The sequence below is a fragment of the Manihot esculenta genome, chromosome 11 (genome assembly GCF_001659605.2).
Source record: "Manihot esculenta cultivar AM560-2 chromosome 11, M.esculenta_v8, whole genome shotgun sequence".
Taxonomy (NCBI): Eukaryota; Viridiplantae; Streptophyta; class Magnoliopsida; order Malpighiales; family Euphorbiaceae; genus Manihot; species Manihot esculenta.
Genome location: NC_035171.2, coordinates 33021994 through 33049087, shown reverse-complemented (window position 1 = coordinate 33049087; position 27094 = coordinate 33021994). Strand labels below are relative to the sequence as shown.

General features: G+C 35.0%; 3 protein-coding genes across 8 annotated transcripts in view; 2 read left to right on the top strand and 1 right to left on the bottom strand.

Annotated features, from left to right (window-relative positions):
• The window catches only part of LOC110625875, a 52784-nt gene extending 35041 nt beyond the window's left edge, over positions 1-17743 (top strand). For 3 of the 6 annotated variants that reach the window (XM_021771560.2, XM_043962062.1, XM_043962061.1), the window contains 24 exons: positions 2-1584; positions 1694-2916; positions 3741-3869; positions 3951-4106; positions 4589-5206; positions 5292-5363; positions 5440-5895; positions 6089-6272; positions 6359-7067; positions 7148-7264; positions 7923-8196; positions 8607-8720; positions 8804-8887; positions 10681-10731; positions 10806-10976; positions 11474-11796; positions 11873-12229; positions 12316-12379; positions 13080-13226; positions 13374-13478; positions 13552-13662; positions 13767-13871; positions 16125-16194; positions 16772-17743. In XM_021771560.2, the coding sequence (XP_021627252.1) occupies positions 2-1584; positions 1694-2916; positions 3741-3869; positions 3951-4106; positions 4589-5206; positions 5292-5363; positions 5440-5895; positions 6089-6272; positions 6359-7067; positions 7148-7264; positions 7923-8196; positions 8607-8720; positions 8804-8887; positions 10681-10731; positions 10806-10976; positions 11474-11796; positions 11873-12229; positions 12316-12379; positions 13080-13226; positions 13374-13478; positions 13552-13662; positions 13767-13871; positions 16125-16194; positions 16772-17475 (7927 nt within the window). In that variant the 3' untranslated portion in view covers positions 17476-17743. Of the gene's footprint in view, position 1; positions 1585-1693; positions 2917-3740; positions 3870-3950; positions 4107-4588; positions 5207-5291; positions 5364-5439; positions 5896-6088; positions 6273-6358; positions 7068-7147; positions 7265-7922; positions 8197-8606; positions 8721-8803; positions 8888-10680; positions 10732-10805; positions 10977-11473; positions 11797-11872; positions 12230-12315; positions 12380-13079; positions 13227-13373; positions 13479-13551; positions 13663-13766; positions 13872-16045; positions 16195-16771 lie in introns of those variants that run through there. The other 3 variants (XM_043962060.1, XM_021771561.2, XM_021771562.2) reach the window with 3 other exon arrangements.
• Positions 17744-20768: 3025 nt separating this feature from the next.
• LOC110625741 (protein CLAVATA 3) lies at positions 20769-21496 on the bottom strand. Its single transcript, XM_021771366.1, has 3 exons — positions 21391-21496; positions 21199-21263; positions 20769-21122 (listed from the first exon to the last, which is right to left on the bottom strand). The coding sequence occupies exons 1-3, from the start codon at positions 21485-21487 to the stop codon at positions 20970-20972; spliced, it is 315 nt and encodes a 104-aa protein (XP_021627058.1). The 5' UTR covers positions 21488-21496; the 3' UTR covers positions 20769-20969.
• Positions 21497-24921: 3425 nt separating this feature from the next.
• LOC110625988 (uncharacterized protein At1g08160) lies at positions 24922-26023 on the top strand. Its single transcript, XM_021771703.2, has one exon. The coding sequence runs from the start codon at positions 25056-25058 to the stop codon at positions 25782-25784; it is 729 nt and encodes a 242-aa protein (XP_021627395.1). The 5' UTR covers positions 24922-25055; the 3' UTR covers positions 25785-26023.
• Positions 26024-27094: the final 1071 nt, after the last annotated feature.

Here is a 27094-nt window from a genome sequence, read left to right as displayed (position 1 = left end):
GGTACTCGCATACAAAATTTGATGAGTGCTTTGTCTGTACCAAAGAATTAAAAGTCACCACTTCCCCATTAAGAAATCAAAATGATGGTTGTATTTTGTTCTCATCTGGCGATCAATTTGCTTCTGGTGCTGCAAATCGTCAGGCACTGAATGTTGGAAATAGTAATCAAGATGGAAATTGTGGTGACAACAGTGGATGCATTGAAGCATTCTTTCTGATGCATTATGAGGCTCACAGAAGTGTAGATTTTGTTTCCCACAAGTTCTCATTTGGCTTAAATGATGCTGATCTCCATTGCTATCCCCATATATTTGGGCTCTTAGTTGGGTTTTATGAAAGACTATCGTCATTTTATGCATATGAGAAGTCCTGTAGCTCTGTGATGGATGGTAAAAGTCCAAATAACAGGCCTGGTTTTCAGTTTCAAAGGTTTGGTTACTCAAATTTCTCCGAAGATGGGTGCTGTGACCATGCTAGCATTTCTTTGGACTGCTATCCCTTCATTACCATCTCCAATTCTGGTTCTCATGGTAACCTTCAAAATTCATTTTGTCATTTCATTCCTGACTGGAGGAAATATTTTAAGCTAAAGGATACAAAACTCAGAAGTCCAAAATGCGCTATGAAGAAGGAATCTAGAACCTTTCATGCCTCACCAGTGATTAATACATCTGGAGTGGATACTTTTACTGCACCAGAGAGTTTATGTGAGCCAGATATTTTTAATATTGATATTAATCTGTGTGGAATCAGAGTGCATTTCCATGATTCGTCATGTACTGTTGGAACTATTACAATACCAACATCTAAATCCTCATTTTTAATTTATGATAACTACATGGATTTGTTATGTTCCATAGAGGGATTGATAGTCACATCACCATGGTGGACTAGCAATTTCAAAGATTTTCTTTGGGGCCCCTCATTGCCAAATATGTCATCTACATTAAATTTACGTGTGAGAAAAGGACATGCTGGACTAGCAACCTCCCAACTTGAAGTGAGCGTTGGTGTTCAGCATGTATGCTGTTTTCTGCCACCCGAGTATTTGGCCATCATAATAGGTTATTTCTCGTTACCTGATTGGATTTCAAATTTGAGTGAGCAGCCGGTTGCTGAAAATTGTGATTCTGTTGCAACAAATAAAGGGAGCCCTGTTGTTTATAAGTTTGAAATTCTGGAGTCCACTTTGATTTTGCCTGTAGAACGAGATGAGCATCAGTTTCTAAAGATAGAACTTCATCAGCTGTACTATAGTTTAATTCTTGAAAGCTCTCCAAGTGATGTATTGAAGGATATTCCTCCTCAGTGCAAGGTTCCAGCACATAAAGTTGCCAAAGCAAATCACTGTTTGAACATATATGGAAGGGATTTAATTCTGTCACTCCTATTGTGCAAGGATGATGAACATGGTTGCTTAATAGTCGACAAAGATACTGGATGTGGCAATGTAATACTAATTGCCCCACTTAGTGCTGATGTTTGGATTAGACTTCCCTGTGAAGATGAATCTTGTCTTTATAGGTCCTCTGCTTCAACATGTGTCATGTCAAGGATTTCCAATTGTCAACTTATTGCTGATGGTAGGTTGTTTTACTTTCAAAATTTCCATTGAACCACTAGCTTATTCTTCATCTTTGTTTCTGTAACTCTGTTCTTTTAACTTATACTTTTTTTTTTGTTTAATGACAGATTGCTACACTTGGGGTGGTTTTGAGGCATTAATGGATGTCATAAATCAGTTATCTTCAGTTGATAATGAATCCAAATGTTTCACATCTGATGTTTTACACTTTTTTCAGTTGAAAAGAAGTTTGAAGGAAAATGCTGCAGTTCCAACTGTTGCCTCAGCCACAGTATTTACTGAAGCTCGATTCTGTGCTGATTCATTGTCAATAAGTTTGTATCAGTCAAGAGAGGACTCATTTTTATCACAACCAATAGCCAAGACTGATATGCAATTTATGTGCTCACTGTCTTTGATAAATGAGACACCTATAGACTTGGACATGACTTTTTCCTCTTTATCTCTTTATTCATTGCTGAATTCTGTCATGATGGCACAATGCACTAATACTTGCTCAGCTTCCTCAGCTCTTCATGTAAGTTTCTCAAAGTCAACTGGAGGTGGCCAGGAGTTGCTTATTTCTGTTCCTTCTCTGTATATTTGGCTACATGTTTCAGACTGGTCTGCTATCATTGATCTTTATATTTCCTATTCTCAACTGATGGCTGAAACTGTAGAAATGAAGGCATCATCAAAAAATTCTTCTAAAGACATGGTAGATCTTGCTGAAAATGTGGCGCTTGCTGTTCCTCATAGTTATCTTCTAAATAACGCTTTACCTTATCATGTGAAAGAGCACGTGAAGAGGGATTCAGTTACCCTCAATGTTAGGTTAAAAAATATTGGACTTGCAATTCATTTTCCTCTCTGGCCCATGGAATCTGCAGTTTGGCAATTGGCGACATCTGAAGTTCAACAGGAGAGGCCTCAAAATGTTTCTTCAAATGCTACTGAAGGGAAAAACTACAAGTTCATGGTACTAACCACACATAGTAGCAGTAGTGAACTATCCGTTTTTGGTGGAAGTGTGAATTTGAAATCTAGTTTGGAGGAAACTAGTGGCACGGCAGAGATACGCAAGGGCAATAGCATTACCACTTGGCCTTTATTCCAAATATCCCAACTTAGTATTATGGCTGATATTTTTCATAAGCAAATGGACCTTGTCAATGTCAAAGTTGGGGTTCAAGTTAATCGTTTAGATATGTGGCTTTCCCATCAAGTGCTCTGCTTTTGGTATGGTTTACAGTTTGACATTCCTGAAGCTGATACTTCCCAATCTTCATTTGCAAGTATGGATTTCAACATCCAGTTGAGGGAAGTTTCTCTTCAGATGTCTGATGAAAGGGTATGTGTCACTCTGAATAGCTAAATTTTTAAGATTTTAACATCTAGTTAAGGTAGGTTTCTGGCAGTTCTTGCAGTTCTGTGATGGTTTTTGTTGATTTTCCTTTTTTTAATTTGTTTTGTACTCTCTCCACATTTTTAACTTGAATGATTTGCTTCAAATTGTTTCCACATGAGATTCACTGTTAAATATTTTTCTTTTCATTTTCTGTTGCATAATTGCATATGAAGTTGCATATGTGATTTTCTTTAATGCAAGGGTAAGGAGGCTCTTGTCAGTAGGAACTCTGAGTTTCTACTTTCTTCTGAAACAGGAAGAAGAATTACGGAGGGATAGAGACAATCTAGAGAAAAATAAAACAACAAATAATGGAAAGATTAAGAGAAGAAATTGAGAGGAATAATATCTAAGATATTATTTATATTGGATTATTATTTTCGGTTACATTTTTCTTTTGTACAATCCTTAGCTAGTAACGGTGATTGACTTCTCATAGTAGATCCAACAACTTCTACAGCTAACTGAATCATTCCCATCCAAAATCTTCTTATCTCAACCCCATTCTCATTAACTTCTTTCTCTTCTTCCTTGTATAAGTGACAGCACCAGAACGGTTGTTTGCCAAATTAATAATTAGGGTAGGTGTATCATTTTGCTTCAATGTGTCAGGCTGCATTTGGCATGATTAGTCCTACCTAAAGTTATGATATACTTATTTCCTATTGTTAAGGTGTATAAAATAAGCTATACACCCGGTTTTAAGTAAAACTTATTACTTCTGTTTGTTTGCTTAATATTAACTTTTCTTCTCTGCTACCATATAGTGGAGCTGTGGTGGTCGTCTGTTGGAAATTCTTATGAGGAACATCCTGTTACATGCCATCATGACTGAAACTGATGTGGAAAGCTCAGTGACAAGTGACGTTGAAGTGAACTATAATAATATTCACAAGGTATATTCATTAAAAAGACACCAATATCTTGTTATTTTACGTATGAATGGATCACTACTACATTTCTTATAATGGTTGTAGGTTCTTTGGGAGCCATTTATTGAGCCTTGGAAGTTTCAGATAAACATGATTAGAAGACACAAGATGAGCGCACTTCTGAACAGTTCTATTAAGACAGATATCCTTCTCACATCAACAGCACCTCTAAACTTGAACGTAACAGAATCTCTTATGGAGGTATGTATTGATATTGTTTTACTTTTACATGCTTGTTGAGTCACCTTTTAACTTGGTCAAGGATCCTTAGGACACTTGTAAATTGAATATATGAATTTCCAGTTTTGTGCATTGCTGAGTACATCAATTTGAATGGGGTGATCAGAGAACAATACAAGAAAGCAGAAGGCTTCTGTAAAAGACTATTCTTTTGATAATATACCATTAATTATGGTTACAAGTGTTAGTACTCTGATGACTTTCTCTTTACCTCCAACTGCTCTCAATTACGCCAAAACATGCCTTAGTGGATTTATGGAATCACCTCCATGGTGAAGACGGGAATTACATTATTTGATAAAAATGGCCTCTTTCCTGTGAATAAGTTGGAAAGCAGGAGAAATTCAAATAAAAGCTACTGTAGTTGGCTCTCGAGTGCATCTTAACATCATTGATTTCCATGAAACAACTGTTATCTTCCTAACTTTTTTTTTCTCATAAAGTGTGTTTTCAGGACAGTTGAAATGTTTAAGGATGCTTGGCATCTGATGGAACCATCTGATCCTTGTGAAATTCAAAGATTCTCAAGTCATCAGTTACCTGAAACTTTAAATGGAGGAAAACATGCTCCCTATATACTCCAAAACTCGACTTCTTTGCCCCTAGTATACCATGTTTTCCATGGACCGGTTAATACTGAAGAGTTTGATTTCTCAGAATTTGGTGATGAAAAAGCTGTGCAACCAGGTTCTTCTGTTCCCATTTATCTCAATGAAACTCCTGAGGAGCAATTGTTTCAGTTCAGGCCTGCTCAGTCTTCTGATAGGCTCAGTGAGAAGCAATCAAATGGGGTCCTCCATCATTTTATGAGCATTCAACTCGATGGCATGTATATGCCTTCTGCTCCTATTTCAATGGATCTTGTAGGACTCACTTGTTTTGAGGTTAATTTTTCTAAGGCTTCAAATAAAATTGAAATTGAGAAATTAGAGGATGTTTCAAGATACAATATAAACATCAAGGAGAATGTGACATCCAGTACCAACCATGGCTTTGCTGTTCCTGTTGTGTTTGATGTTTCAATGCAGCGCTATAGCAAGTTAATACGATTGTATTCAACGGTATGTACAGTGGTTGTTGCTATTTTGATACTTGTTAGTAATTAATCTTCTTTTTATTATTTGTCTATGATTTTTCATGAATTAGGTGATACTTTCAAATTCAACATCAATGACGCTAGAGTTAAGGTTTGATATTCCATTTGGATTATCCCCCAAGGTATGAACAAAAGAATTGTTGCTTACTAATTGAACCTTTAGATATCTCGTCCTACTGGTCATTTATTTTATTTTAGATCCTAGATCCGATACATCCTGGACAAGAGGTTCCACTGCCTTTGCATTTGGCTGAAGCGGGTCGTTTGAGGTGGCGTCCACTTGGAAATTCTTACTTGTGGAGTGAAGTGCATGACCTCTCAAATATTCTTTCTCAGGAAATCAAGATTGGTTTTCTTAGGTCTTTTGTTTGTTATCCATCTCATCCAAGCAGTGATCCATTCCGGTGTTGCATATCAGTTCAAAAATTTGGCATCCCTTCATCTGGCAAGTCAATTAAAGGTTCACCTTCCTATGTTAATAACCCTACGGATCAATCAGCTCAAAGTTGCACTCATGGGTGGATGCAGTCAAAGAAGCAATGTATTCATCAGGTCACCTTAAGTACTCCGTTAGTGGTGTACAGCTACCTCCCAGATGCAGTATCACTGACCATTGAGAGTGGTGGGGTTACTCGTACTGCATTGCTTTCAGAGGTGGGGTTACTCATACTGCATATTTCAAAAATCATAAAATTTAAATGCAGTGTCAAATTCAAATACCTTATTATTTGCTATGGATTGCAAAGAAAGCCTGAGGGGAACCTGAGGCTGAATAATTGGAATCTATGCCTCTTTCAATATTCATTAATTCCATCAGCACCATAACAAGTGCTAATGTGATTTTTAGGTAGAAGCTTCCTTTCATCATGTTGATCCTTCACATGACCTGGGTCTGGAGTTCTGCATGCAAGGATACAGACCCTCAGCTTTGAAGTTTCCACGTACAGAAACTTTCAGTGCAATGGCTAAGTTTAGTGGAGCCAAGTTCTCTCTAACAGAGACCATGATCTTCAACCCAGAATTTTCTAATGGTAACAGATATTTCCCTTTGCTTGTCTTTCAATTTGTATTGTGATTTAAGATTGCTTTGTAACAGCGTCTCATTATGTGATTCTAGGGCCTCTATATATTAATGTGGATTTGATGATGGATGCATTCTCTGGTGCACGAGAGATCTTCATTTTTGCTCCCTTTTTGTTATATAATTGTACTGGTCTTCCATTCCATATCTCAGAATCTGCCCCGGAAACTAAGGGAAATCACTATGCTATTCCATCCTGTTACTTAATTGAACAAGAACTTCAAGAGATGAAAGATGGGCTTAGCCTTCTATCTTCTGACCAAGATTCATGTGCAGGGAATAATCAATTTATCTTGCTAGGAAAGAATGCTAATCCACATTTGGGGAAATTTATGTGCAAGCCTTCAGTTTTATCTGGTTCCTCATTCTTTGGGCAGTCAGACAATCCTGATTTGGGTGGTAAAACATCATCTTCAATTATGTGGTCAACTAGTAAACCAACTCCAAAAGATTCTGACCCTGTTGATGCTGAGCGTGGAAAGGTTAAAGCGTGCATGTATTCTCCTCGTGTCATTTCTTCTTCGAGTGAAATTATGGTCAGAATACGAAGGTGCCTGCCTGAACATGTGGAAAAAGAGTCCAATTCTTCATGGTCAGAACCTTTTCTTCTTGTTCCACCTAGCAGATCAAGTATCGTACTAGTTCCTCAGTCATCACCAAATGCTGCATTTATCATATCTGTGACCTCTAGTGCTCTTGCTGGGTCATTTGTCGGGAGGACTCGGGCCATAACTTTCCAGCCTAGGTAACCATTATTACAAGGTTTTGCATTACATTGTACTTATATCAGGTCATTAATGCATCTGTTTTTTCTTCATTCTACAGATATATAATTAGCAATGCATGCAGAAGAGAGTTATGTTATAAGCAGAAAGGAACTGACCATTTTGTTCATTTGAGCATCGGAAAGCATTCTCATCTTCACTGGACAGACACAATGAGGTGCTCTGCCTGTTCTAATTATTAACTGTTGCATAAATGGGCAATCTTTAGTGTGGAAAGGTCTTTGGCACATTGGTTTAATGGCTAAATGGAGATTAAACATTTGTCTGCAATAGAGCCAAATAACTCAACCCCTGATTACTAGCAAACTAGGGGCTGGGCTACACACCTTCAGACTGGACAAAGATGGGATGTCTAACATAGATTCCTCACTAGCTAGGTCGAGGTGGTTCAAGGCTTAATACATACAAACTTTACTGTTTATGTTTTATTAGGTCCAGGATAAGGGTCTATGACTCTATAGTGCAAGTCCAATATGGATATGGAGGGAAGAAATTCATTCTTGGGCACGATTCAGCAGTTGGAAATTGAGGAATCAATGGCAGTAGAACTTTTACAGTTTTTCAATTATTTTTGGCATTGGAAAATTCCAGTGCCACATTATAGCCTTAGAGAAGCAAGGTTCTAGAATGGATGATCTCGAAATATTCAGTTGAACTTTAATAGAGTATCCATCAACAACTATGATAAAGCAATTAAAATAATCTCTCTATGACATCCAGCTAACAAGAAAGTTCCGTTCAGCATTTTGTTTGAGTTGGTGGCTTTGTGCAATTAACATGCATCTTTGTCTAAGTCATTTTTTCACCTGTTGTAGGGATTTACTGGTTTCCATACGTTTTAATGAGCCCGGTTGGCAATGGTCAGGCAGCTTCTTGCCAGATCACCTAGGTGATACACAATTGAAAATGAGGAATTATATTTCTGGTTTATTAAATATGATACGGGTGGAGGTACAAAATGCTGATGTTTCCATTAGAGATGAAAAGATCATCGGAAGCCTCCATGGAGATTCAGGGACATATTTGATTCTCTTATCAGATGATGACACTGGGTTTATGCCATACAGAATTGAAAATTTCACAAAGGAGGTTGGCAGTTTAATCATTCCACTGCACAGCACATTGCAAATTCTTTGAATCATTTCACTTCTCTGTTGTTGTGATGTTTATAAATAAAGCAACTTTTCTCTGTTATTTAGAACTGGACAGCCAATTCTATAATTTTGTTAAGATGAAATTTATGGTCCAAGTAACTATAAAGTTTTTTTTTTTAAAATGTTTCAATTTTGGGGTTCATGTCCATTTAAGATGGATTGGTTTGCCCATTTTTGGTTTCCAGTTACTGTAAGGCCAGTTGCATGGTACCTTAAATAAAGATATCAGATTACACATAAATTCATAAGAACTGCAAAAAGTCAATGTACCTGAAAAGAATGTGACATTTTATCTCCCTTATGTGTTAAAACTCAGTTCCTCATTGTGCTTTCGCCTCTTTCCAGAGATTACGTATTTACCAGCAAAGGTGTGAAACATTTGATACTATCATTCACCCATACACTTCTTGCCCTTATGCATGGGATGAACCCCATTATCCACATCGTCTAACTGTAGAGGTATGAAACTATGAGCTTTTCTTGTTTTGCAAAATGATATATAATGTTTATTCATTATTAATTATTTTTCTGTATATGTAAAGGTACCTGGAGAGCGTGTTATTGGGGTCTATTCTCTTGATGAGTTAAGAGAGTATGTACCTATACACTTGAAACCAACTTCCGAGGTATATTCTTTTGCTCCTCATTTTTTTGAGGTAGCTGTAGGCAGTAGAATGAGAATCATGGACTATTCTGGTTTGGACTAGTCTGAGTTGCATCATTACTATTTCTTTCCTATTGTTTCACAGCTACCTTGACTAGAGTCGATTATAATGAGTGAAGCTGCAATTGTCCTCATCAATTGTTACCCGACTTGATAATTTCTTTGCTTGTTTAACTAAGTGTTCTTCCATAGTTCTTCTAATCACATTTCTAGTAATAAAACTAGTTGGGAGTGAAAGAAAAGATGGGAGAAAACAATAAGCAAAGAGTTTACATGATTGGGCTATCGAGAGACCACACTGTAGATACAAAATCTCAAAGAGTTGCATTTCATTCACTTATGTCTTAGAATAATACATAAAGAGTCCATATTTATAATGGAAGACGCGAGATATTTACAGAATCCAGTAAATCACTCCTTGATACAAAGCGTTAATCAAGCCAATGATTTTGCTAATCAGTCACATGATTCACATCGAGAAAGTACGAAACATGATTTGGCTATTAGAGCCACATCCACAGACACAAATTCTCAAAGAGTTACATTTCATTCACTCGTGTCTTAGAATAAGACATAGAAGTCCATATTTATAATGGAACACACAAGATATTTACAGTATCCAATAAATCACTTCTTAATGCAAGCATTAATCAAGCCAATGACTTTGCTGATCAATCCCATGATTCACATCACGAATTAAGTGAAAATCTGATCAATTCCAATACTCCCACTTGATGAGATTTTTGCAGAGGTTACATATCCATCATCCAGCTTCCTTTTCCTTGTTTTTTGGTCTTTACTCATGAAGCTGGATACCATGTAGCAGAAGAGGAATTTGGTAGAAAATGCTTTTCACGCAAACACTAGGCTAAAATGTAGGTGGAGAATATAGGAGAAAACAGTTTTGGGACTCAAACCCTAGGCTCGAAAGAGGAGGAGAATATAGGAGAGAAAGAACTTTGGGATTCGAACCTTGGGCTTTATGGCAGAAAAATGGCCTTGGGACTCAAAACCTAGGCTCTAGTACCATGTGGAAATAAAAGGGAAATAAGAGGATTTTTCTGACTAAAGTTGCTTGGGCAGTAGGTGCTCAATGTCAAAAGGGTGATCCTAGAATGTCTTGCTTCTTGACACACTTTAAAGTTTATGAAAATGCAAGGTACTTTCACGTGAAGCTGCAGCAACCCTCAAAACTTCTCTTCCAGCTGTGGAAATGAGAAACACTACTACCCACTTCTATGCCAACATCTTATGGATATTGAGCACAATACTAAGCAGGCTTCCAATAATATCCTTCTTACCCTCTAGAAGAAGCACAGGAAAGTCTTTTGAAATGTTAACAGCCCAACAATTTGGGAAAATAATGCATGATGGCTGATGTTAAACACTCTGGACTCAACTTCATGGATCCTTTCGAAGTTCAGAAAGGGACATTATTTAGTTCTTTCTAAAAGAATCCAGAAACCTTGTATGAGAAAAGAGATCTGGAAATTTGAGAAATTTTTATGGCACAGATATCATTAGGTTCAGAATCTGACAAGGGACAAAAGGTAATGAGCAAGTTGAACATTATTGAGAACCAATTTTCTTCATGGCTGTTAGTTGATCTTCCTTTTTTTTTTTGGAAATCTTTTTGAGATTTAGTTGATCTTTAAAAGTGAGATATTGGGTTACCATTTGATATGTTGATTAATGATGAGTTACTTTTTCATAAGAACCTGATGAACTAAATTTAGGTTTTTTCTCCTCTTTCAGAAACCCGAAAGAACATTGCTTCTATCTATCCATGCTGAGGGAGCAACTAAGGTTTGTTGCTGATGCTTACACCACATGCAACATTTTCATATATACAGAGCTCAATGTATGTCTTCCTCTTTCAGGTGTTCAGCATTGTTGATTCAGGTTACCATGTTTTGGAGGACCTATCTCCCTCTTTGTTTCAAGTGAAAAATAAATATGAGCAGCGAGAGCAAAACTTTGTTGATTACCAGGAGAAATTTTCTCTTGCTGTCTCATGCATTGGTATCTCCTTGGTTAATGCTCATCCACAGGTAAATGGATAATCCTGTATTGGCCTATTGTCTTAAAAAATCCAAACCTGTTGCTTGAATGACAATTTTAGCCCCATCTATTAGTCGTGTTAGTTATATCCTCCTCTAGTCTGTGGATGTGATGCAGCACACCAGTATGACCAACTGCCTGCTAAAATACAACATTACACTTGTAATAAGAAAAGGTAGAACGAAATGAAATAAGTGATTATATGACATGGCACGTCCAATCATTTCACAGTTATTAGTTTACATATCTGTTTTAGAGTGTAGAATGTACCAATATGACACATTGTGTCCATGTAACACTACCAACAATGTAAATAAGGTGCAATACAACAGATGGATGCAATTGACACAAACACCACTAAAGTTGATATAATTGCCAAAATCCAAAAGAAACTTAGGTTTCAGCCTATTTTATTTATATATTTGTTGGAGGTTCCTCATTCAAGTCACTTGGGATTTTTCTTTTTTCTTTTTCTTTCCCCTGTTAGGAATTGCTTTTTGCATGTGCAAAGGATATAACGCTTAACCTGATTCAGAGTCTGGACCAACAAAAGCTTTCCTTTCAAATCTCTTCATTGCAAATTGATAACCAGTTGCACAGAACACCATACCCCGTTATCCTGTCCTTTAATCAAGAATATAGAAGCAATGCAGCCTCCCAAAGAGCCAAGGATGACGTTGCAAAGTTGAAAGGCGAAAGAGTATGGCAACTTTCTACTGAAAGTTATTGTGAACCTGTAGTCTATGTAGCCATAGCAACATGGAGAAAGAAAGACACATCTCTGGTTTCATTTGAGTATATCAGCTTAAGGTGTCCATCGATTTACTGAATGATTTTTTTTATTAGAAAAAATATGGTCCTCATTAGAACCTGTGGATGTTTGCAGAGTGGCAAATTTCCGCCTTGAGCTTGAGCAGGAAATCATTTTAAACTTGCTAGCCTTCATTAGATCTCTCTCTTCAAGATTCCAAGGCAAAGCATTACCAATTTCAGATCCTGCTTATAATCCTCCCATGTATGTGGGTTTTTCACACACTCAGACTTCTGAATATGTCAAAACAAGAGAAGACCAACTCCATGGAATCAATTTTCCTGAATTCAGTAAGAGTCTAATAAGCAGCTCATCTCTACCTACAATGGTCCCAATTGGAGCCCCTTGGCAACAAATTTATCTTTTGGCGAGAAGGCAGAAAAAGATCTATGTAGAATTGTTTGATCTGGCACCAATCAAATTCACTTTGAGGTGAGTTAGTGACTCCTTTTATATTTAGCTTTACCTCTTAATCAATTGTTTATTGATTGATAAACGTGATGTATTTGTTTTTGCAGCTTTTCTAGTGCTCCATGGATACTTACAAATGGTTTTCTTACATCTGGAGAATCAATCATCCATGTATGCAACCTTTTTCTTTTTTATTGCAAGAGCTATTGCGAAATGATAATTATTGTTTGTATGGGATGGAATTTTTGTTAAATAGCGGATAAATTGCTTTTGAGCATTATGCTAATTGCTAACCATACCCCAAAACTAGCCATCAAGGTGGGAGTGGGACTTGGAACAGCCCATATCTATTTAAACCCCACGATAGAATCTCATAGCTTTAATGTGAGATTCTGAGTCTCATACCTTGCCCAATTAGGATCACTCAGCTACACAACTGAAGTCCTTAGTGGCCCTTATTCCTACTGCATTGGCTCAACTCTCGGTTTTTTCCCCTTTTTTTATTCCTTTGAGGCCATAAGTAGTTTTAAGCTGGCCTAAAAGGGTGTCCATCTCTGAACTCCACAAGGCTACTAGTAACATGGTCTGCAGGTATCCCTTTCTGAGTCTCAAGACATGAAACATATGTTGTAGTACTTAGGGGGCTTTAAGTCATATATCTATGGGTTTTACGTATTATATGTCTATGTGAACAATGATTTGTAGGACTATTTTGTATATTTGGCTTATGAAGTGCCAGGGGCCAATTCTTTCTTCAGTCTACAATTGGTTACTTGCAACAATAGTTAATTCCGATTTGTTTTAACTTCATTTAGCTGCTAATTATGTTATGATATATAATTTGTTACTTAAAAACAATAATTAATTGCAGAGAGGTCTAATAGCTCTTGCTGATGTTGAGGGAGCTCGAATTCATCTCAAGCAATTGACAATTGCACATCAAATGGCTAGTTGGGAGTCCATGCAGGATATCCTCCTCAGGCATTACACACGTCAGCTTCTTCACGAGATGTACAAGGTGAACATGTGAAACTATCTAGCTTGTTTACTTGGTGAAAATTATTCTGCTTTCCTTGCAAAAAGTTGTCTATTGCAAACTGCAGTTATTTAACTTCTTTCTTTCGAATTTAGCATTCATGTTCCTTTATCATTCTACAATATGCAGGTCTTTGGTTCTGCTGGTGTTATAGGTAATCCTATGGGATTTGCAAGGAGTTTGGGACTTGGCATCAGAGATTTTTTATCTGTTCCGGCCAGAAGCATTTTGCAGGTAAGAGGTTTAATTCATTGATTGTATCTGCCCCTGTTATCCCAATGTGGTAACATGGCTATTTCTTCTACAGAGCCCTACTGGACTTATTACAGGCATGGCACAAGGTACCACTAGTCTTCTGAGTAACACAGTTTATGCTCTAAGTGATGCTGCCACCCAGTTCAGTAAAGCTGCACACAAGGTATGTCCTACATCTAATGATGCTTAAATAATTCTATGAATCAGGTTATGTTTATATGTTTTTTGAAGTGGACGAATATATATTGATTGTTGTCATCCTTGTAGGGTATTGTTGCATTTACATTTGATGACCAGTCTGTTGGAAGGATGGAAAAACAGCATAAAGGTGTAACTTCACAAAGTAAAGGTGTAATAAACGAAGTCTTGGAGGTAATGTAAAGTTCTGCTTATGCTGGCTTTTTCAGCATATGTGACTAACGTACCATATTTTATAAAGTGAATTACACATCTATCAAGAAAACTAAAATATAAATCGATATATATGCACAATGACTGTATACAAGCTAGATATTGTTTACACTCGTCCTAAAATCAAGTCTCAAAGGGAATGAGTGCAAGGACATCAAAGTGAGCAACTGAAGTACATGCAAAGCCTTGAGTCTGCCGTGAAGCCCTAAAAAGACCTTGGCCGAATCTTAGGCTAATAAATGGGACCTTGGCAAATACCTCCATTAAATGAAGACTAATTTCACAGAATTGAGTGTTGGGCTCCAAGAAGCACCTTGAAGCGACAAGCTAGACTATTGTTACCGAAATTGCTCATACCTCTCTTATGTTACATTTCTAATTCTTTATACCCAAACACAATACATTTACGTACTGAAATGCTTAAATTGTCGAATTGTGCAAAAAAAAATAAATAAATAAACACTAAAATGTAGCAATTATTACTTATAACGATAGTAATTGGCGTGATGGAATACTCTAGATGTTCAAAGTCCAAACTTCTTTCTACTGTTGAAAGAACACTCGGTAAACATGAATCAATGAAATTTGGATCACGAAAGCTCCTTAAAGCTACAAGGGCTCCATGAGAAAATAACTACTTGGCTAAGAGCGAGCTGCCAAATCCTTAATGAAGTTGGAGTCTATCTATGCTATGAGGGGGTCACGAGGATACAATTGGACCAACAATAGAAGTCACAAAGCACCAAGACCTTTTGACGGGCTGCAAGCTCTCTTTTCAGTGAAGTATGACCACATACGTTCCGTTCCTAGTAAGAGGAGACTTAGGCACATAAAATATGATAGAGCTGAACACCATCCTATGAGTACTTGTATTTTGCCTTGTACGTAGATAGGGTTAGATACCATTCTATAAAATCATCAATGTCTATTTCTTACAATGGTTAGGCTTTGTATAGGAATCATACACATTATACTTGTAAAGTTGAAGGTTATGAAAGGGTTTACATTTGTTTTAACGAAATCTTCCCAAACATACAGCAAAAGGCTCTATATTTTTTTCATGTTTTCCCCCTTTCATCTCAAAGCTCATTTCATTCCTAACTTCCAAGGGCTAGTGAAAACATGTATACTCCTTAGATATTGTAAGATCGTCTAGCTTGTAAAGGTCATTGTAGACCCTTGCTCTACTTCTAGAGGTGTTGTGGCAAAGACTTTTACTTTGCTCTCAAAGGTGTTGCAGTCATTCCTAGCCTCCTCTAAGGTTAAGATGACTCTCGCAAAGCTTCCAATCATTATGTGGGATTCAACTTTAATGTTGGTGAAGCCTCTCATGAGGCTTTCAAAAGGACTTGCTAGCATGGTTTCAAGTCGTGGCTTAACAATAAATATAAATATATCAAATAATAAGTATGAATATATCAAATAAACACTTAAAAGGTAGTGAAGTTTGAGTGAAATTGAGGGAGTTGAGAAGAAGTTGATCGATATCAATAAATATAGGCTGCTGTGAAAGAACTTGACAGAAATATGAATGTTTTTTAAGTTTTTTGCTTTGGAATATAAATATGAATGAAGGCTGCTGAGGAAGATCCCTCCAATAATTCATCTTCGTGTGACTTAGGCTGTTGGTGAAGGAAAGAAAAAGCTGATCTGAAGATTCCTGAAAATAAAAGTAATGGCCATTACGGCCGTTATTTTATGGCCTGTAACGGCTGTTACAGCAGCAAAATTTTATCACCCTTATTTCAAGGCTTTAATGGCCACGGGCACTTGCAAAACCCATGCTTGCTAGTCACTTCGGCTTCGTTTGGAACAATTTATTTTGCAAGAATAGAAGTTGCAATTTATTTACCAAGCCCAATTGAAGCATTCCACCATGGAATTTGTTGTTGCCTGTAAAACCCCAAACCAATGATGCACCCTACAACATGAGCTTAGGTGCAACAGGTATAAACAATTTACATTGAAATTGGATCAAAATTTTAGGTACCCGTAAATTACGAAGATGCATTTTGATGACTACTTATACATTTGTTTCTCTTTTGCATGTAAAGGTTTGATTCTTTATACATTTTTTATACACCTTGAAACATGGAAGCTTACATTTGCACTAATGCTTTTTACTATTGCTTCAGTTTCTGAAGCTTATGTGTCAAACAATTAATCAGAGGAAAAAAAAAGGTGTAAACTTAAGGGCATACTACATGATTTCAGGGACTCACTGGTCTCCTTCAGTCACCAATTAAAGAAGCTGAGAAACATGGTCTTCCTGGTGTCCTCTCAGGTAATGTGTAATTTTGTGATATGTTTGCAGTATTTTTTTCAGTACCCTTTACAGCACCATAGAAATGAGATGGGAGCTGTGCGTGAAACTGTTTAAAGTGATAAAGCAGATGAAATCACCCTCTGATGTATATTATAGAAAATGGTCCTTTTGGAGGCATATGATCATAGTGGGCCAACCAATGATTAACTTTGAAAGAAAATTTTTAGATTTGTTTATTACTGCTTATAAATGGAAAAAAGAAAAAAAAAAAAAAAGGAAGGGGGGGGGAGGAGATAGGCTTCTTTTATTATTTATGAAAAAAGTATAATTTACAAACTAAACCCATAGATAATGTATGATTAGCAAATAATTTTTTTTTTAACAATAAATGTCTTTCACATAAAAACTATACAATGCTGAGCGCCGAAACCGAACCAATCTGAAAAAGTCACATGCAATCCTCCTTCCCCTCGCCTCTTTTTCAACTGTTATTTCAATTGACTAGACTTCTTTTCATCTTCAGATGAAAAGCACAGATAGTAGGGGTTGGTTCTTTCATCATTAGTAATTATTGCTATCCCTTTCTTTCATGCAGGAATAGCTTTAGGGGTTACAGGACTAGTGGCAAGACCAGCAGCTAGTATTCTTGAGGTTACAGGAAAAACTGCACAGAGTATCAGAAACAGAAGTAAACTACACCAAATTGGATCTCAACGCTATAGAGCCCGGCTTCCAAGGCCTCTAAGTAGAGAACACCCTCTAAGGCCTTACTCCTTTGAAGAGGCTGTTGGAACATCAGTGCTTATGGAAGTTGATGATGGCTTGAAACTGAAGGATGAAGTATTTGTGATGTGCAAACCACTTAAACAAGCTGGTAAATTTGTTGTGGTCACTGAGAGACTCATGTTGATTGTAAGCAGTCCCAGTTTTGTAGACTTGGGGAAGCCCGAGTTTCGAGGTGTTCCAATTGATCCAGAGTGGTTGGTAGAGTCGGATATTGGTTTGGACAGTGTAATCCATGCAGATACTGTGGAGGGGGTAGTACACATTGTTGGAAGCGGTTTAGATGCTGGGCTGAGGCACAACCAGCATCAGTCCAAAAAGGGTGGTGGAACACGGACAAAGCATTGGAGTAATCCTTCAACTCCACTTCCGCTCTTCCAGACCAGTTTGGAACTGGCATCCAAGAAAGATGCAGAAGACTTGTTGCAGAAGTTGCTGTCTATAATTGAACTGGGAAGAGGAAAGGGATGGGGCTGTGGATATCTTCTACATAAGAGCAATATCATATCAAAATAGTAGCATTCTTTTGTATTAGCTTGGTGGGAATTAAACTTTAGACGAGCTTTCAGACTAATCCAAGCTGCTGCCATCTTTGCTAAAATCCTATCTATTTATGAGCGCTTCTTTATCTCCACTACCCTCACCCTGTCGTCCTCCTTTCCAAGAGAACCAGAAAGTGCCCTTTGCATTTTATTGTTGTATATATTCATTTGTACTCTACATTGTGCTTGCACATTTTGTACATTGTGTACATTATAATGCAATGCTTATATTCTTGCTGTAATTTTATATTCTCCATTTTTGTTTCAGACTACTAGCTCCTTTAAAAATGTTGCCAAGGTCTCAGGAGGATTTGCATCTCATCCAGTCTTGCATAGTACCTTAACTCCTATCGATGGTGTTGGTGGTCATTTCAATAAATGTTTATGTTTTCTCTTGAGGCTCAACTGTATCGTTTAGTTGGTTGAGGTGGCCTTTAAGGTTGGTTTTGAGGCTGGAAAGAAAGTCCAAACTTGCTTTTATCGAAGCTAAATTTTTGTGTCCACATAAGCACTGAACTCTATTTATGATTAATAAAGTTAATTTCTGTCGTTTTCTTCCTCTACTTTTTTTATGGGTCTAAATAAGCGCAATTTTAAAAATTTGGCGAGTAAATGATCTAAAAGATTTAAGGCAAGCTGAAAAAAAGGGAAGAGGTAGAGTGTTAGCAAAAGAAGAGAGAATTTGAGGTCGCTCCGTTTGACGTCATTTTCCGGTAAATACGGGTTCCTCAATGTCTGGCGAGCTTGGTGGATCGCGTTGCAAGGGATGGGGTTTTCGCGAGGGATGGGGTTTAGGAAGGAAAAGGGGTACTTTTTATTTGAAGTCACTTAACTTTTAACTTTTAGTATATTTTTAATTTTTTTTCTTTAAATTTTTTAATTTTTAATTTATTTTTATTAAATCTATTTTTACCTATTATTACAGATTTTTAAGTTAAAATAAATAAAAAAATATTTTTTTATCATTATTTTTTATTTTTATTCTCTCTTCCCTCTTTTATGTTTTTATATATTTATCCATATAATTTATTGATTATTTATTTTTTTTAATAATTTAATTAATATTTTTATATTTTATTTTTAAATCACACTAATAAATTTATTAATAATAAAAATTTTAATCAGATACAATTTTATTTTAAATATTAATCAATAATTTTTATGTATTAATTTAGATAATTGTATAGATGAAATTTAGTGTTTAAACAATTGTATTGCTTATATTATTTATTTTATATAATAAGATTTTTTACATTTAAACTAATAAATTATAAAAAATGAATAAAATTGAATTCATATATTATATATATTCCTTTTAACTTTATTTAAAAAATGTAAGAAGTGATGATTATTAAAAATATGATGTTAGTTTTACCTTTTTTTTTGTTAATTAATACAAAGGAGTATTGGTTTAAGAAAAAAAATAAAATTATTTTGACTATTCAATTTTTTACTCTTTTTGTTATGGGTAATTGTAATAATTTTTTATAACACTAAAATTTTTTTATTTTTTTATATATTGCAAAATAATATTATAAGTAGAGAATAAGAGAATAGAGAAAATATGTAAATTTTTTTTCTCAGAGATTTTTTCTAATTCATATTAACCTAATGAAATCTTAATTGAAATTTGAAGTTAAGAAAAAAATTAAAATTAAATAACTAAAATTAAAATATACTAAAAATTAAGTGGAAAAAATTACCCTTTTATAAGAGCAATAGCGATCAAGAGGAAAACGCCATACTTGGCTGCAATCATTAGAAGAAGTAGAAAAAGGGACATGTTATCCTTCTTTTTTTCCCATTTCTTCAATCACTTTATTGAGTCGTGTCAGTATCTATTTTAATAAATTTTTTAAAATGAATTTATTTAACCTGCAAAAAATAGAGATTAGTAAGATTTATTTTCACAAGTGTTTTATTTATTTTTAATTTTTTTTTCTTTTTTCAATTTCCCTTCTTCACTTTCTTTTTTTAGTTTGTTTTAAAATGGCACTATAGCATCATGTTTGCTTTTAAATTTTATTTTTTAAAATATTTTTAATTAAATCAGATTGCGTAAGATGGATAATATAGATTTTTCTAGTGTTAGTAAAAGAATGGATTATGGTTTATAAAAATAAAATAAAATAAAAAAAAAGAATGGACCATGTATAGGCCCATGCAAAACCAAGTCAGTGAAAATAATACAAATATTCTTCAATGTTACTTTGCGTGAAAATTTGTCAATGGAAATTAATTGGATCAAGCAACACATGTGTTAAAGGTTATAAACATATAATTTGGTAACCAAAATATCTAGAAGATGCGAGGATTCGACTTAAGAGTTCATTAGCTATTAAAAAAAAAAAAATTAGTTATGAATCCACAAATCCCTCGTTTGATATAGTTTATTTAAGAAAAAATCAAATAAATTTTAATAAAATACAAGTTTTCTATATTTTTTAAAATAAATATTAAAAAAATTAATTAAATTAAATTCTTACATCCTAAATGGAGAAAAGAGTATAATATTTAGAAGGTTAAAATTGTCCATATATTTTGACTGAAAATATTGATTACGTGGGGGAATATACGTCATCACTGTCACAACTCCCCCTGTATATATCATTAGATATAGATTTGGTTAAGAAGGTGGAGGCTTGTCGTTGCCAGGTCCAGCACCCATTTATAAATGCCATCCCCTGCCCGGATTCTATCCCAATCACCAAAATATGCTACGACTTTGACACTGTCAAACTCATCCCTCTCCCCATTTCAAACACAGCTATTATCTTCCATGTTTATAGCTCCTTTTACATTTATTCAATAAGAAATAAAAACAAAAAAAGGAAAACTAAATTTCTAACTATGTAACTTCGATCACTTTACGATCCTCCTATCATTATACTTTAGTATATTGATGAAAAATAAATAATAAACTTATGAAAATAAATTACCTAGATGTAAAAAATTTACTGTTTATTATCAAAATAGTATTACATCAATATGCATATGTCTGATATTTGATCTTTTCTCATTCACAACTAGAATGCCAAGAAATGTGTTAGGAGCAAAAGCATATGTTTATGTCACTATTAGTGATTAAGAATCATAATACAAATTTCATTACGACATAATAAATTTTTTTTAGAAAAAAAAAAAGAATATTAGGGCAAAAATTAATCATCCAATAGTAGGATTTTTCCTTAATGTTTATGAGGGTTTTGAGACATATTTATAAATTTAAATTTAAATAAATAAAAATATAAATCATGATAAATAAATGAAGGCAAAATAAGAGCTATCAGGAAATAATATATACATGCATGACACAACACAACCACACAAAGACATATTAGTCTCTCCCAGAAACAGGTGAAATTAAAACAAAAGGTCTTTCCTGAGGGCTAAACAAACTGCTTTTTCTTGGTACGTACTTATATATAGTAGATCTCCATTATATTAATTGGAGGTAGGTTTTGCTAGTCATGGAGTTTTTGGTTTCTTGGGGGTACCACCATTATGGTGCAAAGGGTCTGGTCCAGAGGGAACTGTCCTTAACTCTCCATCTCCAATCGCCAACTTCTTTCCACTTAAAATGCTCGCTCCATACATGCCCTCCTTGGAGACAAATAATACCTGCATGATAGATATTGAAAGTAAATAAGCAAGGAATTAACAAACACCGATTTAGATTCAAAACAAGCAAATTAACCTTTCTGCTTTGAATATCCACAGGAGATGGTTTTTGATAAAAGCACCTGTGCTCTGCATGGCAACCTGTCGAAACAAATACGAAGCTCATGCATTAATAATAAACACACCCCCTATTGTTCTCTGGGAATGCTAATGAGGGAGAGGGAGAGAGAGGGAGAGAGAGAGTGAGAGAGAGTTGAGGAGTTCAGACCAGAAGCTTGTTCGATGGCCACCACCAAGACTGTGAACACAAGAGCGTAGAATTTGGTTTTGAATGCCATATCTATTGAGAAACAGCAACACAACATGAAAGAGACGGAGAAAGAGAGATCCAATTTATTGAGCTCTCAAAAGACAAGCTTTTCAAATTGAGAAGTCTCGCAAATGATTGCTCAAGCAGCCATTTTTGGAGAAATCATTAGAATTTATCTATCCTTGAGATCCTCTAAATCCATGATGGCCCACTCATCGGACGGCGCCATCTTACTCTTAATTATCTGACTTTGTCGTTACTATGCCCACCCAATCACCGTATCTTAAATATGGCGTCATGCCAACGCCGAACGTCACATGGCAGCTATGCAATCATACTTGCAGTTTATGTTATCCTTACGATGTCACTGTTTAGGTTGGGATGCTTTCGACCGCAGACCAATTCAAACCGCAGGTTTCTATTGAGAGTAGATGATGTAAGGGGAGAAATCATGCGAAAGATTTTGGTAATAGCCTTTAGCGGTACCGACGCATATAAATTTTAGTTATATTTTTGTTTTCATAGGAGCTTGCTTGATAGATGGAATAGGGAGAGGAAAGAAAATAATAATTTAAAAAAAAAATTAAAAAATTCTAGGAATTTTAAAATAGTCATATAAACTTTTAATAAAATTTTAATTTAAAAAAGTCTAAACTAAATTGATTCGTTACACTCTCATTGTATGATTGAAATTTTTTTCATTATAAAATGAGTCTTATTAATTAATAAATCTTAGAAAAATCTTTAAATTTTTTTGTATTATTCTTTAAAAATTTAATATTAAAATTTAGCTAAATATTATAGGTTTAATTTTTTAATTTATTTTCTAATTTAAGTTAGACCTTATCTTCACAAACTTGATGTATTTCAGTTGTACTATTTCCCTAATGGACCTTGCAATATAAATTTCTTTGCAAATCTAAAAAGAAAAATTATGACAAGCCACTCTAGCATGGATGACAAGGCAATGAAACTGTCCATATTTTATGTCCCAACTCTTCCCATCTCTCCCAAATTCGAGTATTGAATTACTTAGTGACATTTAGCAGCAGCTATTCTCAAGGAGGTTTCTTTTATATGTAATCCGCTCTGTGAATTCCATTTTGTACTCTTTCACAGCTATTCTCAAGGAGGTTTCTTTTATATGTAATCCGCTGTGTAAATTCCATTTTGTACTCTTTCACATGCCAGCTTAAAGCTAATGAATAACTTTTGAAAAATAAAAAAAATATATATATTATGATTTAACATGAATTCTAAATATTGATTAGGCATGATGGAAGTGTGTGATTTATTTTTGAACATGCGAAGCTAATTGAAGCGAAAGGAGACGATATGTGGCAGGGAATATACGTCATCACTGTCACATCTCCACTGGATATATCATTAGATATAGATTTGGTTAAGAAGGCGGAGGGAGGTTTGTTGTTGCAGGTCCAGCACCCATTTTTACACACCATCTCCTGATTCTATTCCAATCACCAAAATATGCTATGACCCACAACCACTCATACTTGACTTTGACACTGCAACTTTCAACTCATACGTCTCCTCATCCCAATTATGTATAATTCACCTATAAACTCATTCGATCTGCGCTTCCTCTAGTTCAATAAATTTCGCTTGTTATCAAGCTTCTTGTTGGGAAATTTCGACATTTTGAATTAATAACTTACGTTAATGATACTAGTATTGTTAGTCACATCAAATTAAACAACTTAGTTATACATATTAATTATGGAACCCTATTTGCTAGGCCCACAACTAAATATTTAACTAAAGGTAAATTGCTTTTTCACCATAATTTATTTCAAAATTAATATTTCTATTTTTATTTGTAAACTTCAATAATTTAATTTTTATATTTTAACAGTAATAAATACACTTCCGAAACTTTTAACTTTTATTTATGGATTGATTTTTTATTTAAAAGCTCTCGAACTTGGAGATTTTATTGATTTGTAGATGAAGAAGTCTAGTTGAATAGTCCGAGAACTTAAGCTATCCATTTTGGTCAAATAATTTTTAAGGCATTATAGACACCAATCCAAAATATAAAATGTCTCAATTCTACTGTTACATGACTTTAGATTAAAAACATTATGGCATCAGTTTTTATTGTCAATATTGTGCTTGCATTGAATAATTATGATTTTAAAATTATATGTATGATTTGTTTGCAAAATTATAATTATGATTATAAAAACTGAATAATTGAAAATCATAATTTCAATTGCCTTATAATTTTTTTTAAGGTGAGAATATTAGAATTTTTAATCACTTTTTAAAAAGATAATTATGAGATAATTAAACACATACTACAAGAAATCACAAATCACGTTAAATAAATAAATAGATTCGCAAACAATATAAAAATAGAAAAATAAAGGTCTGTTGGAGGTTGATCTCTGACATTCGAAAATAAGTTTGGATTTGGGTGAGTTTTAGTAGGTTTGATTTTTATTTTTATTTTTTAAAATTTTTTAAGACATATAATCATGTCTATACACATATTTTTTGTATCTTTATTTTTATTAGATAATTATTTAATTTCATCTCTACTATTTACACGATTTCAAATTTTGTAAGCTTTACTTTAAATGAAGATTTATAGAAATTTGGATCAGATTGTTCCGAACCTGTCCGAATTCTACCTTGCTCACGAAAATCAATCTTGAATATATATGATATTTATTTTTCATTGCATATTGAGTCAGTGTTTAGACCGATCTGGTTTCTTTTTGCTTAATTTGCGATAAGTCTAATTATTTAGAGTACAACAGTAAAATGTAATAATTTTATTTTTAATTATGATTATAATTAAAATTTTTAATTTTAAATAATAAAATTTTAATTTTTAAATTTATAATTATAATTCACTTTTAAAATAATTTATACAATTGAATATAAAAATTATAAAATTTTAAGTTTAATCATAATTATTATAAAAAATTTTAATATTATATATAAATTTTTAATTTTATTACCATTTTAGTTAATTTTTAAAATAAATATATTAATTTTAAATTAGTGTATAAATCATATAATATATTATTTATTTATTTATTTTTTAAAATATTAATTAAATAATTTTAATGAACTTTTTAAATTATATAGTTAATTAAAGTTAAATAATAATTTATATAAATTTAATTAATAAATAACATATGGTATGATATGTGCATTAATTTAAATTAATTAAAATTATTTTAAATTAATATTATTAAAAAAATTTAAATATAAATTTAAAATTTTATCCAATTATACATGAAGGTTTAGAATTTTGTATTCTATTAGATAAGTTATTTTTAAAATCGGTTATAATTATAATAAATTTAAATTTTAGTTTTTTTATTAACTGAAATTAAAAATTTTAAGTATAACTGCAGTGAAACCTAAAATTTTAGTAAAAAATAAATGTCATATCAGGAAATATGAAGAAGATTCCAAATTAAAATTCTTTCATACTCGTTTATTTATTTCCTTGGCAGTCAACAACACCAAGAAACTTCCTACGACACAAGACCCAAATCGAAGGTCTCTCCTGCCAAGAAACCCATACTCTCTCTCCTCTCTCTCTACTGTCAATTCAACTCCGCCTCCCTTTCTCTTTAACATCCATCATGGCAGACCCTTCTCGACCCGCTACAGGCTACCCTGTTCCCCCGGCCCAACATCCTAACGGCTACCCTCCGCCTCAATCTGCCACCGCTTATGCACCACCGCCTACAAACCCCTACTATTACAATCAACCGCCACCATATCCCAACCCTCGCACTGCCCTGCTCCGCCGCTTAATCGCAGCTCTAATTGTCATCACCGTCCTATTTTTAACTATTCTCTTCATTTGCTGGCTCGTCATCCGCCCCCACCGCCCCCAATTCCATGTAACCTCACTTTCTGTCACCAACTTGAACGTTTCCACATCCTCGCAGAGGCTGACAGGCTACTGGAACGCCCGCCTCCAGGTTTATAACCCGAACAAGAAATTGAAGATCTCCTACGATGAAATCGCGTCCTCGATTCTTTACAAATCGGAGATTTTATCACAGACACGAATCCCACCCTTCAAACAGGATACAAAGCATCTGACTACTATTGATGCCGAGTTCTCGGCGGTGGATTCTTACGTGGACGAGAGGGTGGTGAATGGTATCAACGGGGACAGGGCACGTGGTTCTGTCGGTTTCAATCTGAGGGTGGTGGCTGATGTTGGATTTAAGGTAGGTCGGTTCAGAGCGCGGCGGCGGTTACTAAGAGTTTGGTGCGACAACGTAGACATTGGGCTTTCGGCGAATGGTGGATCAGGGAACTTGACCGCTGGATCAAAGGAATGCAAGGTTTTTGCGTGAGTAAAAATTTAGAGCCGTTAGTTTGATATTGTTGTCTTGCTGACTAACTTGGAAGTATAATATCCTTTTTTAGATTAGGAAAAGTTATGTCTTTTGATGCTAGTGTCTGATGAGTTTGTATATGATTTAGGCTTTTGAGGCTACTGAACATCTATTTTTATTGTTTGTGTAATGGTTTTAATTGATGTTAATTTGATTTATGCAGTTTAATTGCATATTGCTACTAAAATTGATCTTAATTTCCATGATATCTTTTCTGTACCGATGAAAATTGGAGTGTAAGCAGCGCAAGCAATGAATTTTGGAATCGATGTGGTTGTTTCTTTCCCCTTTTTTCCTTCCTACCTTTGCTTAATAAGCATACAAGATCCTTTTTTGCTTCCATCTAAAGTATGTTATGGTCTTATAGAAGCATATTTGCATTATAACAAGGCAAAGCATTGCTTTTAGACTTGATGTTAGGTGATTAGTTCCAGCTTGAGGGTATTGTTCATTTCTACAAGGAGGTTGAACTTGACGCGTGATCCGAGTTTAGAACGTAGGATGACATTATAGTTACACTTTGGAGAAAGTTTGGAGTAATTTGCTTATAATGCATGTGGATGGAGTTTTATTGTTGTCAATTTTCAGTGATCTTTCCTATGGATCTTGCTCATTGCATGATACGAGTTTACTGCCTCTGACGACCATGCCTCAGCTGTCGGACCTCCTTTTTCGACTGCTCCGCTTTTACATAGATAGTATTAAGAATTCTAAGCAAACTTAAAATTGCGATATTGCTTTTGTTCTCTTCCCTATTTCTTAACCAACCTATCTCCCAACTCATGGGGAAAAGAAAAGAAAGGGTTGGGGTGGGGAGGGGAAGGGGGAATGAGAAGTGGAGGGAGTAGAGTTGCTGAACGTCCTGTTTGTTGTGGTTTTTGCTGGGCCTCATCCCCCTGGACAAGGTTAGGTCCAAGTGAACTAGCTGGCCCAAAACCCACAAAACCTCTTAGGCTAACCAACTCAGCATCTCAGGCTTCGACCCAGATACGTCGGGCCGGATAGGTTATCTGCGAGCCCAGATCCAATAGAAAGAAGTCTAGCTCGGTGATGTGATGCGAGGGAGAGAAGCTGGTACAGTCACTTCGTACCACTGTCCACACGCTCGCCAGAAAATTAAATGGCCGCATGGCATAGAGAGGAGGTCTGACACGTCCGTACGTATGGGTCTAAGTGACATAGACAGGTAGCATAATAGCAGGGGGCCGAGAGTCACTGGGAGAAAAAAAGGAGGGGATATTCTTTTGAGGAGGTCTTCTTCTTCCTTC

What these genes read in the sequence shown, in the direction of transcription:
- LOC110625741 (XM_021771366.1), bottom strand. Translation starts at nt 21,487, where the DNA reads ATGTTGTGTTGCTGTTTCTCAATAGATATGGCATTCAAAACCAAATTC. An exon ending in GGCCATCGAACAAGCTTCTG is followed by an intron (nt 21,264 to 21,390) that starts GTCTGAACTCCT and finishes TTGTTTCGACAG; the next exon opens with GTTGCCATGCAGAGCACAGG. An exon ending in TGGATATTCAAAGCAGAAAG is followed by an intron (nt 21,123 to 21,198) that starts GTTAATTTGCTT and finishes TCTATCATGCAG; the next exon opens with GTATTATTTGTCTCCAAGGA.
- LOC110625988 (XM_021771703.2), top strand. Translation starts at nt 25,056, where the DNA reads ATGGCAGACCCTTCTCGACCCGCTACAGGCTACCCTGTTCCCCCGGCC.